At 35.7% G+C, this 17,314-nt stretch overlaps 1 protein-coding gene across 1 annotated transcript; it reads left to right on the top strand.

Moving 5' to 3' along the window:
• Positions 1–339: 339 nt before the first annotated feature.
• Positions 340–15,593, top strand: LOC110999602 (cleavage and polyadenylation specificity factor subunit 1). The gene is made up of 29 exons (XM_045632101.1): positions 340–696; positions 1,039–1,259; positions 1,420–1,593; positions 1,715–1,875; positions 2,221–2,360; positions 3,315–3,425; positions 3,513–3,694; positions 4,217–4,355; positions 4,591–4,769; positions 5,306–5,501; positions 6,049–6,164; positions 6,288–6,426; positions 7,062–7,201; positions 7,565–7,678; positions 7,798–7,929; positions 8,210–8,401; positions 8,813–8,995; positions 9,310–9,463; positions 9,919–10,097; positions 10,774–10,988; positions 11,071–11,217; positions 11,893–11,965; positions 12,217–12,369; positions 12,647–12,841; positions 13,686–13,800; positions 14,149–14,265; positions 14,814–14,943; positions 15,298–15,406; positions 15,477–15,593. Exons 1-29 carry the CDS (start codon positions 534–536, stop codon positions 15,555–15,557), a joined length of 4,350 nt encoding a protein of 1,449 aa, XP_045488057.1. The 5' UTR covers positions 340–533; the 3' UTR covers positions 15,558–15,593.
• The last annotated feature ends 1,721 nt before the right edge of the window (positions 15,594–17,314 follow it).

Here is a 17,314-nt window from a genome sequence, read left to right as displayed (position 1 = left end):
AGTTATGTTTTTTTTGTTTTAATTTCATCTAATTAGTATTATTATAAATATATAATCAGATCACGTTTAGTTAGTTTATTTATTGTCACAGTTATATACAGGAGAAAAATAAAAATGCCATTAGTCCCTAGTGTAAAATATATTTAAATATGTATTATGTAATATGTATACGTAAGGGGCATAGAAACTTATTTTATTGTAGAAAATTAGGTCATAGATAGTAAATGCGATTTATTATCTGTACACGACGACGATTATTGTAGACTATAAATTAATTTTTTCATGTAATGTCGCTGTCAATAATTGTTGGCTTGCCAGTATTTATTAAGTACGGTTAAAAGTCAAAAACAAACAACTCAAAATAGTGAGAGAAGATTCTGTTTGTTGATTATTTTTTAAACAAACTTTAAATTAAACAAAAACTAAAACAATGCGTAGACATAAGTGGTAATCAAACGTAAACGATAACATAAGAAGTGTTCTCTTAATTTGAAACTTTTAATCTAACCTATTTTAATAACCGTCTTTTAAATATGTATTCGATTTGCCGGCAAACACACCCGGCTACGGGGGTGGAATATGCTGTAAGCTGCTGTTTTTTTGAGAATGATGAAATGTGTTTGGTGACTGCTGGTGCCAATATTTTGAAAGTGTTCAGACTAGTGCCTGAAGGCAGCACAAAAGAAGTCAATGCAGGTTAGTAGGTTAGGCTTAGAACTCACAGTAACACACTGATTTGGCCAAATATAATGGAGTGTCACTGTCACATAAATTATCTTTGTATTCTCTAAACATTCTCTAAGCCTAGGTACTATTTTACTCTTTACATCAAATTCTAAGCATCATACACATTCAACATTTCCCTTGCTATAGCAAATATAATGAATATTGCTTTTTTTAAATTTATTCATATGATATTTTTGTTACAAGTACAATATGTTAGCATCACAAAATGTTTTTGATTTAATAGTAACTGTCTGTCAGTTGTTTTTATCTTAGTATGCATAAATACATAGTAATCTTAATTGATACTTCTAGCTGGTCAACCAATACCACCCAAAATGAAGTTGGAGTGCTTAGCGTCATACACATTATGGGGAAATGTTATGTCTATTTCATCTGTAAAATGCCCTAGTGCAGGCCGTGATCTATTACTTGTGTCATTCAGAGAAGCAAAGCTTTCTGTCCTGCAGTATGACCCACAGACAAATAATCTAGTAACTTTAAGTATGCATTACTTTGAAGAGGATGATATGAAGGTAAATATTAAAGAATTTCTAATGTAATAAAACATGATTTATTAAGATACACACATTAGCTATGTCCTGTTTAATCTAGAATTTTATTGAGTTGCTAAAACAATGATTTATTGTTTAATAAAATTAAATAAAATCTAAAGCCTTTAATTTTCACCTATAGAATGGCTGGACTACACACCCCCATATTCCTTGGATAAGAGTGGATCCAGAATTTCGATGTGCAGTCATGTTGTTATATGGAAAAAAATTGGCTGTGTTGCCATTTAGAAAAGATCTTACATCTGAAGAAGGAGATCCATTAGAGGCCAAACCTTTAGAGGATGACAAGAAAAATGTATGTGTATTTAGAACAGAAAACCTTTTTTTATCATCAGTGTACATAATATAATAAATAAATTACTTAAACCAAATAACACCAAAATTATTATAATAACATGAAAATACCCTTATTACAGCAAACCCAGCCAATGATGCGAGCCCCAACACTAGCCTCTTATGTAATAGTATTAAAAGACTTAGACGAGAAGATAGATAATATACTAGATTTGCAGTTCTTATATGGATACTATGAGCCTACATTGTTACTTCTATATGAACCTGTAAGAACATTCCCAGGGTAAGAGTCTATACTAATTTTATTTATTTATTTTAAAATATTTGGTCAATGGGTATTACTAAATATGTTTTCATCCAGGAACAACAAAAATAACACTTTAATACTGATGTCCTTTTATAGGCAAACACAGTAGGCCCTATACTTAACTATAGCTAACTAAAAGAATTCTTACAAACTATAAATACGTGATCTAAGAAGCTAAGATCTAATTTTTAATATATTAGGCTATTGTAAATTTTTTGAAAAGGCAGCTCTGCTAATAATCTACCTTACCTATATATTCTGAAAGTCGCAATGTTAGTAACAGTAATAACAAGACAATAATATAAGTTATTTATCTCTCAGTCGTGTAGCAGTACGAAGTGATACCTGTTCAATGGCTGGTGTTTCCTTGAACATGAGCGCACGGGTCCATCCTGTTATTTGGTCAACTGGTGGCCTTCCCTTTGACTGCCTGCAAGCTGTGCCTGTTCAGAAACCACTTGGTAAGGTTTATAGCCTTCAAGTAAAAATAATAAGACCAAATATAGAAGTTTGAAAAAAAACATTGTTTTTCTCTTGAAATAAACTTATATTTTATGAGATCTATCTAACTTCAGCCGTTCCTTGTATTAATTTACTTGCTTGTAAGTAAAAATATGTATGGGTAAGTGTCAATAAGTTTTAATAAGTACAGATAGTATTGTGAGCGAAGCAGCCGGTGAAGCCTATACAGTAATAATAGACATAGACATAGACATATCATTTATTACAAACAAAACACACACACATAAATACACAACACAGCAGTAATCAAAGAGAAAAAATTAAATAAAAGATATAAACAGAGGTAAATTATTTTTTTCCTTTTCCCCTTCGGCCCGTCTCAAGTATATATTGCGTGTGTGCTGTGGCTGTAATTGGCCCTGGCTCAGCATTATGCTGAGGAGCAGAGTGTTCCACAGCGCTGGTCATTCTGCCAGAGACCACATCAGCTAGTTTGCGCCTCAATCGCAAAAAAAGAAGAATATATTAATACTCAGTAGGAAATAATAATAGTATTATTGAAACTTAGCAATATCGGTAACAAAGTCTGGTGTAACATGGTGTGAAGTAAATAGGTAAAATTGAAGGCTAAAATAAGAATAATTGTTAAGTTTTGTTATTATTATTACAATTTTTTTTTTTTTTTAGCGGATTAAGAACTAGATTTCGTGGGATTTTTGTTGAGTTAATAGATAAGTTTTATAGCTGCGACTAAAATTAGACTTTAATTTAAGACTCTTCAGCGGAGGAGGGATATCATTCCAACACTTCGTCGCACTATATTTAAAACTCCCACGAAATGAAGCTGTCCGATGCTGGGGAATGGCGAGCTCCTAATAGTTATACTAGTACTAATAAGTAGTTTAGGATTCATTAACATACAGAAATGGTTTTAGCAAATGGACTTTTTGCAGGTGGTTGCCTGATATTAGCAGCAAACTCCCTCATATACCTAAACCAGTCCGTTCCACCCTATGGAGTATCATTAAACAGTATAGCCACTCATACTACTAACTTTCCGCTACGTGAGTATTTATTATTTAATTAACTGGCGTAAGATCGGTATTATTTTATGTAATTAATGGATTTATTTAAATGAAATAATGTTCTAGGTATCCAAGAAGGAGTGTGTATAACCCTAGATGGTGCCAAAGTGGCCACGTTGGGCGAGAGTAGAGTAGCCTTGGCACTTCGCGGAGGCCAGCTCTACGTGTTGACGATGTTGTCCGACTCTGTTCGAAGTGTCAACAGCTTCCATTTGGATAGAGCTGCAGCCTCTGTATTGACCAGCTGTGTGAGTTGAAATTCAATATTTATATGTTTTAATATAAGATGAAATTTAATTTAAAAAAGGATGAAAGGATTAATAGGAACGTTATATGTAGTAACACTGATGAAGGTGACCTTCAAGTGATTTTTCGTATATAATTACTTCAATATAAGAAAAGTAATCTCAGAAAAACATAGATGGGAAGTGAATAATGCATTCTCGACTTCACTAACAAAGGAAAGTTAAGTCGAGAGCAAAAGTTCTGTGTTTATATGAAATGTAGAATATACTCAGAAGTTGAAGTTCTTTACATTTCTTTCTTTAATAAAAGTGCCAAATTTCATGTGAGTGGATGTAATAATTTAGGAGTTGTGAAGAGTCCAAAAGTAGCTCGAAATGATGCGTGCGTTGCCAAGCTATGAACCAGTTTTGTTTGGTCATCGTAGGCAGAAAAAAATCAGCATCCATATGTAAAAATATTCCCAATCTAAAGCGTTATTAGTGCAAATATTACAGATCTTGTGATTATTCATATAATTATTACAGATGTGTGTCATCGAAGAGGACTTTCTCTTCTTGGGGTCTCGGTTGGGAAACTCTCTTCTACTGCGAGTGACAGAGAGGGAGAACAGAATGATTTTCTCCATAGATCGACCGTTAGCTGCTACTGTCGATCTTACAGAAGGTAATTACGACTCTCCTAACAAAATAAACTTCCCCTTGCCCCCTTCCATCTTTCCCAGACAGTTAGTCTATTCTGCCATCTTCTGGACAGGCCTACCTTCCAACAGGCCACATCTCACTTAACATGTGGGATTGTGGCCCATCGTCTGTCCAGTTCTGTAAATAATTAAAATAAAATTTTGCTTTATTTGTTTATGAACTGTCATATGTATATAACGTAACTTTTTATCTTTCAGATACAGTTAGAGAAATCCAAAATAAAGATCCAGGCGATCCAGTTTCAAAACGACGTCGCATGGACACGATCAGCGATTGCGTGGCTTCTAATGTTATTGAAATTAGTGATAAAGACGAGTTGGAAGTGTACGGCTCCGATATCCGGACGTCCACTCAACTGACGAGTTATGTGTTTGAGGTAGGTGTTTAGTATAGTATGTATAGGATAGTGTTATAAAATCCCTTCAAACTCGTGATTTGGGAACACTAAGATAATTTGAGTTATTTTTATATTATGGTCCTTCGAGCCGAATTATGTTCGAAAGTGAAAAAAGGCTCTAATGGTTAGTCAGTTACAATTCTAACTTGTCTAATTGGCAATTGAAAAGAGTGGCTGAGAGTTTTTGCCAGTTCTTCTTGCCCGCTATACGCCCTTGACTTGCGAACTGGTGGTAAATGTAAATTTAGACTCAATTTAACATCTTTCCTGTTAACGTTCATAACGATAAGTGTTCTTATTTACCTATATGAGTAAAGCTATTTCGATTTTGCGTTTGCCGACCACCTGTTCAATGTATATGCATTTTCACCCTGAAATACATGGAACTGCTTAACTGATTTTTATGAAATTGAGACTGTTCTCCGAGTTGCAAGATAAAAAAATTATATCCAGATATAATTGAAATTACTTACCTTTTGATGTTGGTTAAAAATACAAAAATAAAAATGATTCAGGTATGTGACTCCCTTCTGAACATCTGTCCGATCGGAGATGTTTCGATGGGCGAAGTGCAATTGGTGAGCGAGGAAAGGAGAAATGAACATAACACTATAGAACTAGTGGCCTGCTGTGGAAGAGGGAAAAACGGGGCGTTAGCCGTCCTGCAACGGTCCGTTAGACCTCAACTAGTCACCGCTTTTGAGTTACCAGGTGAGTTGCTTTTTATCTTGTTCAATGTGGAATTTTTGCTTTTGACATTAATTTCAGATTCAAAGTCGAGATTTGATGAAAAGTATGATTACCGTTTGTCAAAATCCAATTGGATTTGTCACACGCATGTCATACTTATGGTTAACTTACCCTAAATGCTCCAGGTAATCTTTTCTCATAGGAAACATTTTTAAATGAGACTAGATTTGAGGATGTTTGAAAATACATTGACTAGGACCAGTTGAAATTAAATTAATAACGTGGTTTTATAGTATTAATATTGATCGAATCTTTTGGCCTTTACTTATTTATCGATCTGCGACTGTTACTGCCATTGGGTGGTTTTCGAGTAACAATAATTAATTATACATTAAATTATTAATTTAAATGGTTTTAATTTTGAATTAGAAATTAAAACCGCGGCCGAATTGTCATTCAATCGTTCTCCCGTTGAAAATCAAACATTTTAATTTTTTTTGTCTACTTATAACAACAGACACAAAATGTCTATAATAGATTTGAGACTTCAAATACGTTGTGATTTAAGGCTGTATCGATATGTGGACGGTGATCGGGGAACAAACAGAAGTTCTGCGAGACGCGCACAGAGACATGGAGGGGACGCACGCCTACATGATACTCGCCCAAGAGGACTCCAGCATGGTGAGCTTATTTACCATATTTAATAATTATACTTATAAACATTTAATTTATAACAACCAAAAGGGTACTTACAAAGTTAGTTACATGAATAAAATATTTTATTAATTTTAAAATACAACACAGATCCTCCAAACGGGACAAGAGATCAACGAAGTGGACAGCTCCGGTTTCATGACGAGCGCACCGACTGTCTTCGCTGGAAATTTAGGAAATAACAAATTCATGGTTCAAGTTACTACGGTCGCTATACGGCTTATTAAGAGTGAGTTGTTAATGCATATTAATTAATATAAATACCGAACTTTTTTAAAATCAATGTATAATAATTTCCAGAAATTAGATGAGATATAGTTATGTCTTTATTGAGGATTCAAATAAATCGATTCTATGCTTATAATGAGTTCAATTCGTCAAGTACAAGATGTTATAACAAGTGAGCTGAAAAGTTCGTCGGCTAATGTTTCCGTTGGTAACAGCCCAGTACTCAGTAGACCCTCAAAGCGACCACTGCGTGCATCTTCCTCGGTGGTTATTTCACCTCGTTCAAACTAAACAAACCACTTCTCAACGGTCGATTTTCTTGGTGCTGAGTTCGGATAATGTTTATAAAGCCGAGCCTTGTTTTCAATAATATTTTATTTTCGCCAAAAAGTACTTACGAACCCCAAATTATTTTTTATTAATTTTTTTAAACAAATAAAAGTTCCTTCACTTAAAATACTATATCTTACAAAGAAATAGTACGGCAAATGTCAAATATACACAAGTGTCTTTTGAAGGTTAGGGCTAACTAAAACTTATATTAATTTATATTAGCGCCATCTATGTGTCAGCATACAAACTTTTCAGATCAACTAAAATGTCGGGTAATTTAAAGTTTATGCTTTGGATAAATAGATGGCGTGCTGATACAATCGATATCATTGGATTGGACTGCGCGGGCGGCCATCACTGCCGATCCCTACCTTTGCGTAATGTCTACTTGCGGAAGAGCTCTTGTTTTGGCTTTGAGAGAACTGAGAGGAAAGGACAATGTGGTGAGTTTTAATGTTTCAAGAAAATTATGATATACAGCGAAACTACACATTTTGTCTACGTGTTACTTACTTCTCTTTTACTCGAACGACACTCAAACTTGCATCTAGTTTTAAAAGCTGTGGTTTTTTTCTGAACGAGTTTTGACAAATTTGACATTGTTAAAGATAAGGTTGTCAAATCGTTATTATTATTCTATTATTGATTATTCTTGTACACTTATAAACGTAAATATTAGAAAAATTGTTGGACAAGGCAACTGCCAAAAACTTTTATGGTATGCAAAGACATTTAAAGGAACTGCTTTGGTAAGAACCTTAACTATTTGATCATGCAGTTTCCAAAATATAACCAAATTTTTGCAGTCAGGACGTTTAGCCCCCACTCGTCAAGCGGTGCCCCACAAACCAGCTGTCGTGAGGGCGGCTCCTTATCGGGATCTTAGCGGTTTGTTTGCGCAAAATATCGCCAATGTTCAGGTAATATCCTTTACGTTATCTCAGATAAATCCAAATTAAAGTTTACCCCCCTTTGACATGTCGTCATGAAATGTCGACATGAACCATTTATTTTTTAAAGTATTAATATCATTCAACAGGTAAAAGGCGAGTTCACAGGCAAAGCAACGAAGAACGTAAAAGCCGAAGGACTGAAACCGGGTGTGGTCTACGAATTAAATGATGATGAGTTACTCTATGGAGGGGATCAGACACCAGCTTCTATGGCCAGCGTGAGTGGATTTTGTATACATATTTCACTTAATTATTTTTCTTCTTCTTTTATTTCTGCGGTAGGTTTCATTTCAAAAGTTAAGCTCCAGAAAAACAACATTCGTCTCGATAAAAGTACACGACTGGTTCCGCTAATTAAAATACGTTAATCGATGCATAAATTTAATACACTATGTATATAAGAGACATCGTTACTGTGAACTCGCTCTACAAGCTCAATAATACCAACATTCAAAAGATATGAATGTTGCTATTTCTTAAATAACTTGTTTCCCACAGATTATGTTAGCCGAACAGTCGAAAAATCCCGACGTCCCTCGAAGAGTGTCGCGCTGGTGGAAGAAGCAGCTCGTAGAAGTCAAACCGACTTATTGGCTCTACGTCGTCAGAGACAATGGAAATCTTGAAATATATTCACTGCCCGAGATGAAGCTGAGTTTCCTGGTCAGGGATGTATGTGCAGGACACAGGGTAAGTTAGTAAATATTAAATCTATTATTTTCATATAATATCTATGAAGATTAAGATATATGTTGTGTATGGTAGTACCGTTGAAAAGTTAAAATCATACGAATCTTCCGGCTTGAAGGACCAGTCAACCCATTTGCAAAAATAATAATTTTAGTAATTTCAGTATAATCCATTTAGATGAAAGTATTACATCGGTTCATTCAATTTGGGGCTAAATAGATATTTGCTGTTAAGGTGTGGCCTTTGATAGGCCGCATCTCACTTGACATCTAGTGGGACTGCGGTCAAACGTACGTCCAGTTCTGAATTTTTAATATTTTATACGTGGCCTGAATTATATTATTTTCAAGAACCTTTAAAGTTAATTGGAAAGTGGAATCTACAATTGATGAATATATTCGCTATTTTTAGATCCTAGCTGACAGCTTGGAATCCGTGGCTATGCCTCTAAACCCTTCCGAAGAAGAGGAGCTAACTTCTGGTCACAGTTCCAGCGTGGATAAACTACAGGAGATGTTGGTGGTGGGGCTCGGAAATAAGGGATCCAGGGTGCTGCTACTCTTAAGGATGGATGACCAGCTCATGATATATCAAGTGAGTGGTTAGGTGACAGTAATTTCATTTAAACAAATATATTAATTGTAAAAAACAAAGGTTCGACCGCTTTTTTTGTTAACAAATGTTTATATAAAATTATATTTAAATTAAAAAAATTAAGATTGTTCCTGTCTGATTATGTCACGGACAAACGCATTCATTATACAATAATTATGTGCCAAAATTGCCCGAATACTTAAAGAAATGCGAGTGAGATTGTACAACTAAGTTAAATAATTTTAAAATAATGTTTAATGTATGATTTAATGTGTTAAAACTACATTTAGAATAATAGAACTCTAATATTCCAGGCCTACAAATACCCTCGTGGTAATCTGAAGCTGCGTTTCTCCCGGATGCAGACCACATTTCCATTCGGGTACAAGGGCGGGTGCATCGGATGCCCCGAAGACGGGTACGAGGCGGCCGCCTTGAGGGAGAACGTGCGATACATGAGATATTTTGGTGAGATTCTATTCATTTATTCGCGGTCAAGTCAAAGTCAAATCATGTATTCCTTTTCTTTCTTTTCTTTGTTGATTCCATGGTCAGGTCTAGGTAATTTAATAAAAAAACAGTATTTGTATAAACTAATGTAATAATTATTTATATATTTCTTATATAACATGAGGTACTGGCAGTATGATGTTCTGTTCTCTCAGTAGGCTTATATGATGTTCTCACGCACTCGTAAGTGCGGTGCCGGCTTTTCAATTGGTACGCTTCTTGAAGGACCCTTAGTTGAATTGGCTTCGAAATACATCGGTGGACAGCTACCACGCCGCAAAAACTTACATAAAACTCAAATATACTTTTGTTGTTCGTCTGACTTCGGCTTCAATCAACGAGATTATATATAGTAAACTATTTATCTATAATAAACTGTTTTTAAATTTAAAAAATACTCTTTGAATGATCAGGCAACGTGGGTGGTTACAACGGCGTGTTCCTTTGCGGGGAGACGCCATACTTCCTCCTGCTGACGTCACGGGGGGAACTCCGCCTTCACCCCATCAGCTCCGAGGAAGCACCCGTCGCATCCTTCGCCTCATTTAATAACACCAATTGTCCGCAAGGGTTCCTGTATTTCAATGCTAAGGTATTTTTAAACGTACTCGTAAAAAAGATTCGTATTGCCATCATGCCCTGTTTAAAATTTGTTCAGTTAAGTTTTGTACCTATGTCTTACTTGTCTTACTCTTTAGATTATAAATGAATATTATAAAGTATGGATAGAAGTTTATTCTCTTTAAAAAAAGATGTCTTATACACGAAAAAAATAATAATAAGTCCATCTAAAAATTCTTATACTCTTCACTACATATTATAAAACAAAGTCGCTTTCTCTGTCCCTATGTCCCTTTGTATGCTTAAATCTTTGAAACTACGCAACGGATTTTGATGCGGTTTTTTTTAATAGATAGAGTGATTCAAGAGGAAGGTTTATGTGTATAATTACATCCATTAAATAGTGGAAAAGTACTGTTATTTTTGAGGTTTCTAATGTGATGTCGTAAATAATTACATTTTTTCCGCTTAAATTGCAAACGCAGGCTGAACCCTACGAGTTTTACCAAAATAATGTACTAACTATTGTACACATTGAAAAGGTCTACAGAAAAGTCCGTGATGGTATATGTCTATCTCTTATGGATAATCCACATTTTTATATACAACGTTCACAGATTTTCTGTAGTGTATTTAGTATCAGCATTGCACCCGTGCGAAGCCGGGGCGGGTCGCTAGTATATTATATCTATGAAATCCGATTCCAGGGATCTCTTCGAATCAGTGTCCTCCCAACTCATTTGTCGTACGATGCTTCCTGGGCTGTTCGGAAAGTCCCATTACGAGAGACCCCTCACGCCGTGACCTTCCATTTGGAGTCGAAAACCTACTGCCTGGTCTCGTCCGTGGCCCAGGCGACGACCTCCTATTACAAGTTCAACGGAGAAGATAAAGAGAAGAGCACGGAAAATAAGGGAGACAGGCAAGTCTCGTCATTTATCCTTTTCACTTATATGAATAAAGTTTGGGATTGGGATAAAAGTTCTTTATATATTCTTGTTTAGGTTCCCCTACCCGATGCAAGAAAGGTTTTCAGTGATGCTCTTTTCCCCTGTGTCCTGGGAAGTGATACCCAACACGAGGGTGGAGTTGGAGGAATGGGAACACGTGACGTGCCTCAAGAATGTGTCGCTGTCCTATGAGGGAACTACGTAAGTCAATCTGTCTAGTTTTTGTAGAAGTTTTATATACACACATCATGACCAAAAGGCAAACGACGCAAAGATCATCCCGAAGGTGATGATGGGAGGATGATCTTTTTAAAAATTCTAGCCCATTCTGGTTCCAAGTGAATTGCAAGAGAAAAGTGGCTTTGCAAGAATTGCGTAGAGATGTGCATCTTCTACCGCATATACTATGAAGAGTGTTCAGAGGAGTTGTTCGGATTAATACTTGCATCTGAGTTTCATCATCGGACGTCGTGGCAGAAAAATAAATTCCACTTGTGTCACCTCGACGTCCGCCGTTCCACAACAGAACGTTTTATAAGGCGATTCTATACCATTACATATATATATAGAAGCAGTCCACTGAAGTTTTTCCAAATCAGTTCGATTTCGGGTCCAAAAAGAGCGTACCAATTCTTAAAAGACCGCTACACACTCGCGAGTTCTGTGGTATTAAGTGTCTCCATATCTCCAAACAATTACTAATTGCTAAGTATCACAATAACATCAGTGAGTGTTGGCCTATAATGTGATATATCTATTTCATTTTATATTAATTTATGTACAATGGCTTTTGAATTGGCACCTTCGAAGATCACAAGAAATTTCCAGCGAAGACACCAGTTTAACGTATTCCCATCGTTTAATATGAACTTCCAGGTCAGGTCTTCGTGGGTACATCGCGATTGGGACTAATTATAACTACAGTGAAGACATCACATCGAGAGGAAGGGTAAGTGAAATTTCTGGTCAAAGGTTCCTGGGTTCTCCAGGGTTGTCAAAATTTCAGATTTAGATTGTTAAATAAATTGACACTATTTAGAATTTGTCTTTGTTTGTTAACATTACATTTTAGAATGTACATCCAGCTTTTGGGGTTTTCCAAAATATTCGTGACCTCACCCAAATTACTTTGACACAATTTACTTTTGACAACATATACTGTAAAATAACCACGTTAACTTAATACTATCATTATTTTAGATTATAATATATGACATCATCGACGTGGTGCCGGAGCCAGGTCAACCCTTGACCAAGAACCGTTTCAAGGAGATCTATGCCAAGGAGCAGAAGGGACCCGTCACTGCTCTCACACAAGTTCTCGGATTTCTCATATCAGCTGTGGGGCAAAAGGTATTTCATATTTTATAATAAATATAATTTGCTAAATTTTTGTAATCCTCGTCTTTCTTGCCGGTTAAAAAATTTGATTAAAAAAAAGCTATTTAAGCGATAAATGATAATTCATAAAGAAACTTAAAATTATTGCTACATGTCATGAGAAGGATAGATTTTACCAAATTTACTGAAAATTAAAGTGTCTTTTCCGCCCAGATTGAAAAGATTTTCGGTAAATGAAATGAATCGATTACAGGATTTGTTTTTTTTTTGATGGCATTAATATTTTCAGATCTACATCTGGCAATTGAAAGACAACGATTTAGTGGGCGTGGCCTTCATAGACACGCAGATTTACGTGCACAGAATGCTGGCCGTGAAGAACCTCATCTTGGTGGCCGACGTCTACAAGTCCATATCCCTCTTGAGGTATCAAGAGCAGCACAGGACCTTGTCGCTGGTTTCGAGGGATTTTAGGAGTGCTCAGGTATTCTAGGGCTCGTACTCATTTATAAACTTGAGGCAAAAGGGCGGGAACCGTACGGCATTGCATTGGGCACTCGAGTGCGTTACCGGCCTATTAAGTGCGCGGCCAAAACGGCTTCTAGAATGCATATAATCCGAACCACTCTGAACACCCTGCATGGTAAATTCAGTAGAAGATGCAAAGTGTAATCTAGTCTTCAGCTACAGATTCGTTAGTAGAGGAAGTTTTTGACTTTTTTACTGTTTTATGTTAAGTAAAACATATTTTACTTAAGTTATCAAAGTAAGTAATATCTAACTTTCAATGTTCTCATGCATTTTGAATGGGACATAGGATTTTAATTGAATTTAATCTCTGGACAAGTAAGCCGATGAACAAAAGTGTATAAAAACCATTTTTAATTTTAAAGTAATGAAACCGTAACTATTACTTAGGGGCCGTTCATAAACTACGTTCGCATATAAGGGGGGGGGGGTCTGGCCGAGTGTGACAAGATGTGACAAGGGGGGAGGGGGGGTATAGGGCAGCGTGACGTTCGCCGTTTATTACATGACATGAGCGCTCACAACGGGTTTCTTTGTTTTTCCAATACTTGAGAGAGTAACGTTTCCACGTACCCTGCGCTCTCGAATCAGTAACAAATGAAAATACTATTTCTCTAGAATTTATCATACTCAGTAGGGGGGGGGGTCTTAGTTTTTGTGACGAAATATTTCTAGGGGGGGTCACAGAAAGTGTGACACAGCGTGACAATTGGGGGGGGGGGGGGGAAAAAAAGCTGATTTCAGTGTGACGTATTTTATGAACGGCCCCTTATTAATGTATATTTAAATTATAATTTCAGATATACGATATGGAGTTCGTGGTGGACAATACGAATCTGGGATTCCTCGTGAGCGAGGTGGAGGGGAATCTGGCGTTGTTCATGTATCAGCCGCATGCCAGGGAGAGCTACGGAGGTCGATATGATTCTTTATCTTTAGATATTCTTGACAAAAATGGTGAATTCCTTGTAGAAGCAGTAGCTTACGGCTGTCTCCTTGCCATGTTAAAGGCATATGTATAAGATCATAGTAATTTTATAAGGAACAATAATTACTTTCAGTTTAATGTTTTTTTTTGTGTCGATTATAAATTTGTCTAACTCACTCACACACAGTTTGCAGAACAGAAAATACAATCTGTCCAATATTTTACATATTTATTTCTGAAAATAATTATTCTTGTTTTGTACAGAAAAAAGTAACTGGCTAAATAACTTCTTAAAGTCTATCTTTCTTAAAAGCTGTCCTAAACGATGTTTCCAGGTCAACGTCTGATCCGCAAAAGCGACTACCACCTGGGCCAGCAGGTGCACGCCATGTTCCGGATCGCGGCTCGTCCCATGCCCAATGTCCCGCAGAAGAGACACGTCACCATGTTCAGTGAGTCTTTTATTCAACCGACACAGAATTATCAGTCTTGTACGGAACGGGCACAGAAATGTGTCTGAAATTTCACATTAGATAAGACTTGATAATACTTTGACTTAGTACACAGCAGTAGAAATTCGTTTAAAATACCCGTCTCCAATACTAAAACGAGATATTAAAACACTATATATATTTTTATTTAAAAATATATATAGTGTTTATATATATAGTGTTAATATATACTTTCATAGTAAAATTAAAAATCATACAAAATCTTGCTCAAAAATAATCAGTCTCTTGGAACTGGAGTACTCTTTTGTCTTTCTCTGTCAGTTTGTGTTTATGTCGTGATGAAAAAGGACAGAGGAGTACCTCGCGCACTATCAAGGGGTTAATGTTATGAATGATTGATTATTTTTATTTTTTATTATTGATTAAACATTGCACCACAGTCTTAATTCTTTTAAATTCCTTTACAAACTAAAAAGGTAAATAAAAAAAATGATGAATATAAAAATGAAACGAAAATATGCTTATAATTATAATAAATGTACTTAAAGCGACCCTCGACGGCGGCGTGGGCTACGTGGTGCCCGTGTCGGAGAAGGTCTACCGAAGGTTGCTGATGCTGCAGAACGTCATGAACAACTATTGCTGTCATATTGCTGGACTCAATCCGAGGGCTTTTAGGTATTAATTAAACGTATTTATTTACAACTACCATCAAAATATTTTTATAATTTCCTAGATCAATCTCGAGATGACTTTATTGATGCCTTTAACAAAACAAACTGAGGGTAGCTGTCAAAAGGAAATAATTTTTCTGTTTTTCGAAACCCATATTATATCGATAAAAGAAAGTAAAATCAGTAGTTTGTATTACCAAAAAAAAAACCGGAAAAGGTCCTGACGTTTCGCTTCTTAGATTTTATAAAATGAAATATAAGTATGTTTATAAATGCTTTGAGAAATAAAGCATCTTTGAACCGAAACATTGCTAATTAAATTACTTTTGAATAGTAAAATAGTATATATATATTACAGGACATACAAATTCTCCCGCCGTCCAGTGTCGGGTGGCGCGGCTCGTGGGATGTTGGACGGTGATTTGGTCACGTTATTCACTTCGATGCCCGTCGGAGAACAACAGGACGTATGTACTATTTGTATATTATTGAAAAAAATTAAAAAAAAAATGGTTTTGAATATTTTGTTTGTTTCAGATTGCAAAAAAGATTGGTACCAAAGTTGAAGAAATATTCGGAGATCTGTATGAAATAGACAGACTGACGGCGCACTTTTAGTATTATGTCATTTGTAAATACACTGTTAAGGCTCGCCAAGTGAAGTTTTATTTATCCTTAAACCTATAAATATACATTTTCTTCCCCAACTCATCTTTAGTAATAGCACAACTTGTGGCATTTGCTATCTAATTTATTTGGATAGTAAATGTATGTTGATAAGTACATACAAAATAAATAAATCAGTGGCGCTACAACCTTTTTAGGTCATGGCCTCAGATTTCTGATCTGTTTCATGACCATTTTTTAAATCTAATAGCCAAGTAGCCTCCAGTGCCTGACACATTTCGTCGACTTTTTGGGTCTAAGACATGTCGGTTTCCTCACGATGTTTTCCTTCATCGTTCGAGTAAATGTTAAATGCGCACAAAGAAAGAAACTCCATTAGTGCACATCGAACCTACTACATCAGGTATGAGAGTCACACGCTGAAGCCACTAGGCCAACATTGCTCAATTGATAATTACGTAGTTACCAATATAAATGATTTAAATAAGTTTTAACAATAACCATATCAAATCCACTACAACTGCAGTCCTACAGCTATTATTATTGATAATAAAAATATTAAAACAAATGAATGCGATCCGGCGTTATAATACATTTTTGAGACAGAATTTACTGAAGGCCTCATTTCTAATAGGACTGAAATAAATTAAAGTAAATCTCTTTTGAAAGCAATTTTTTAAGTATATAATTTAACATTGGTGTGGTTGTATTTGGGCCGAGGGATCTACTAAAAACCCTTAAGCTTTTTGGGTAGTAACGCAAGGTCCCGGGGATAAAAATGACCCCCAATCCCTTTTTTAATTAAAAATATATCTGAAATTAAGTAAAAATCCAATCATAATGTTAAACGATGCGCGTCTATCGAGCAGAACGGGGAATTTGCTGTCGCTTGATTTCTGCCGGTGTTTGTTTCGTGTATGCGTCTATGATCATGCATTTTCCCATATAATAGCAATAAATGTCATAATGAGAAAATGTTTCGGTTTCGGATGCTAATTACAAAATCCTAGTATGCAAACAAGAAACATTAGTTTTGGATAAAACATTAAATTGGTATAAGAGTATGTGCGACACACACCAACACTTGCCGATACAATCAGGACGATAACATTATTCTCTGAATTGTACTTACGAAGCGTAGCTTCCGACTGCTAAGATTATCTGCTAAATCTCTGACATCAGCCACACTAACTTTAAGAACCTATCCAATCGCCAAACTCCAAAAAAGTCCTTTGTTTCCATTTTTTGCCATCGTTTCTTATAGTAAGGCAATTTGAAAAAAATAATAGTGGAGTTGCATAGTTTATGTATCCACTTTGGAAGATCTATATATGGTTTAAACAACTTCACTCAATAGAAAAAAATCCAAACAGGGATAGGGTCTTAAAGCCGGCAAGTCTCTGTATGTATCGGCCGGTATCTGGTTCATGATACCAATGTCAAAAGGACAGCATACCTTACTTCCTATGCCTGAGCTATCATTTTTGGGTCCGATACTGATATAAACCATTGCATCCGATGCACGTTCTATTCCAATAGTTTACATAGTAATATTAAATAATATATCAACAGTAGGTCAGAAAGGTATTCAATATCGTGATCTAAGATCATATCTGTCCGGAACTCCTACTTCCTAGATCCGACCGAACAATGCACACATTGTATTACTATGTAATCTTTATTGTTTTGTTTTTTTTTATCTTATCGCGTAGCAAACTCCTTTTACATGAATATTATAAAATACAAAA

The sequence above is a fragment of the Pieris rapae genome, chromosome 18 (assembly GCF_905147795.1).
Source record: "Pieris rapae chromosome 18, ilPieRapa1.1, whole genome shotgun sequence".
Lineage (NCBI taxonomy): Eukaryota > Metazoa > Arthropoda > Insecta > Lepidoptera > Pieridae > Pieris > Pieris rapae.
The sequence above is the reverse complement of the archived record's forward strand: the minus strand, read 5'-3'. Positions and strand labels throughout refer to the sequence as shown.

Coding starts and splice junctions, on each gene's coding strand:
- LOC110999602 (XM_045632101.1), top strand. CDS start 534: ATGTATTCGATTTGCCGGCAAACACACCCGGCTACGGGGGTGGAATAT. Junction 9,464..9,918: donor GCGATACATGAGATATTTTG/GTGAGATTCTAT, acceptor TTGAATGATCAG/GCAACGTGGGTGGTTACAAC. Junction 12,842..13,685: donor GGGATTTTAGGAGTGCTCAG/GTATTCTAGGGC, acceptor TTATAATTTCAG/ATATACGATATGGAGTTCGT.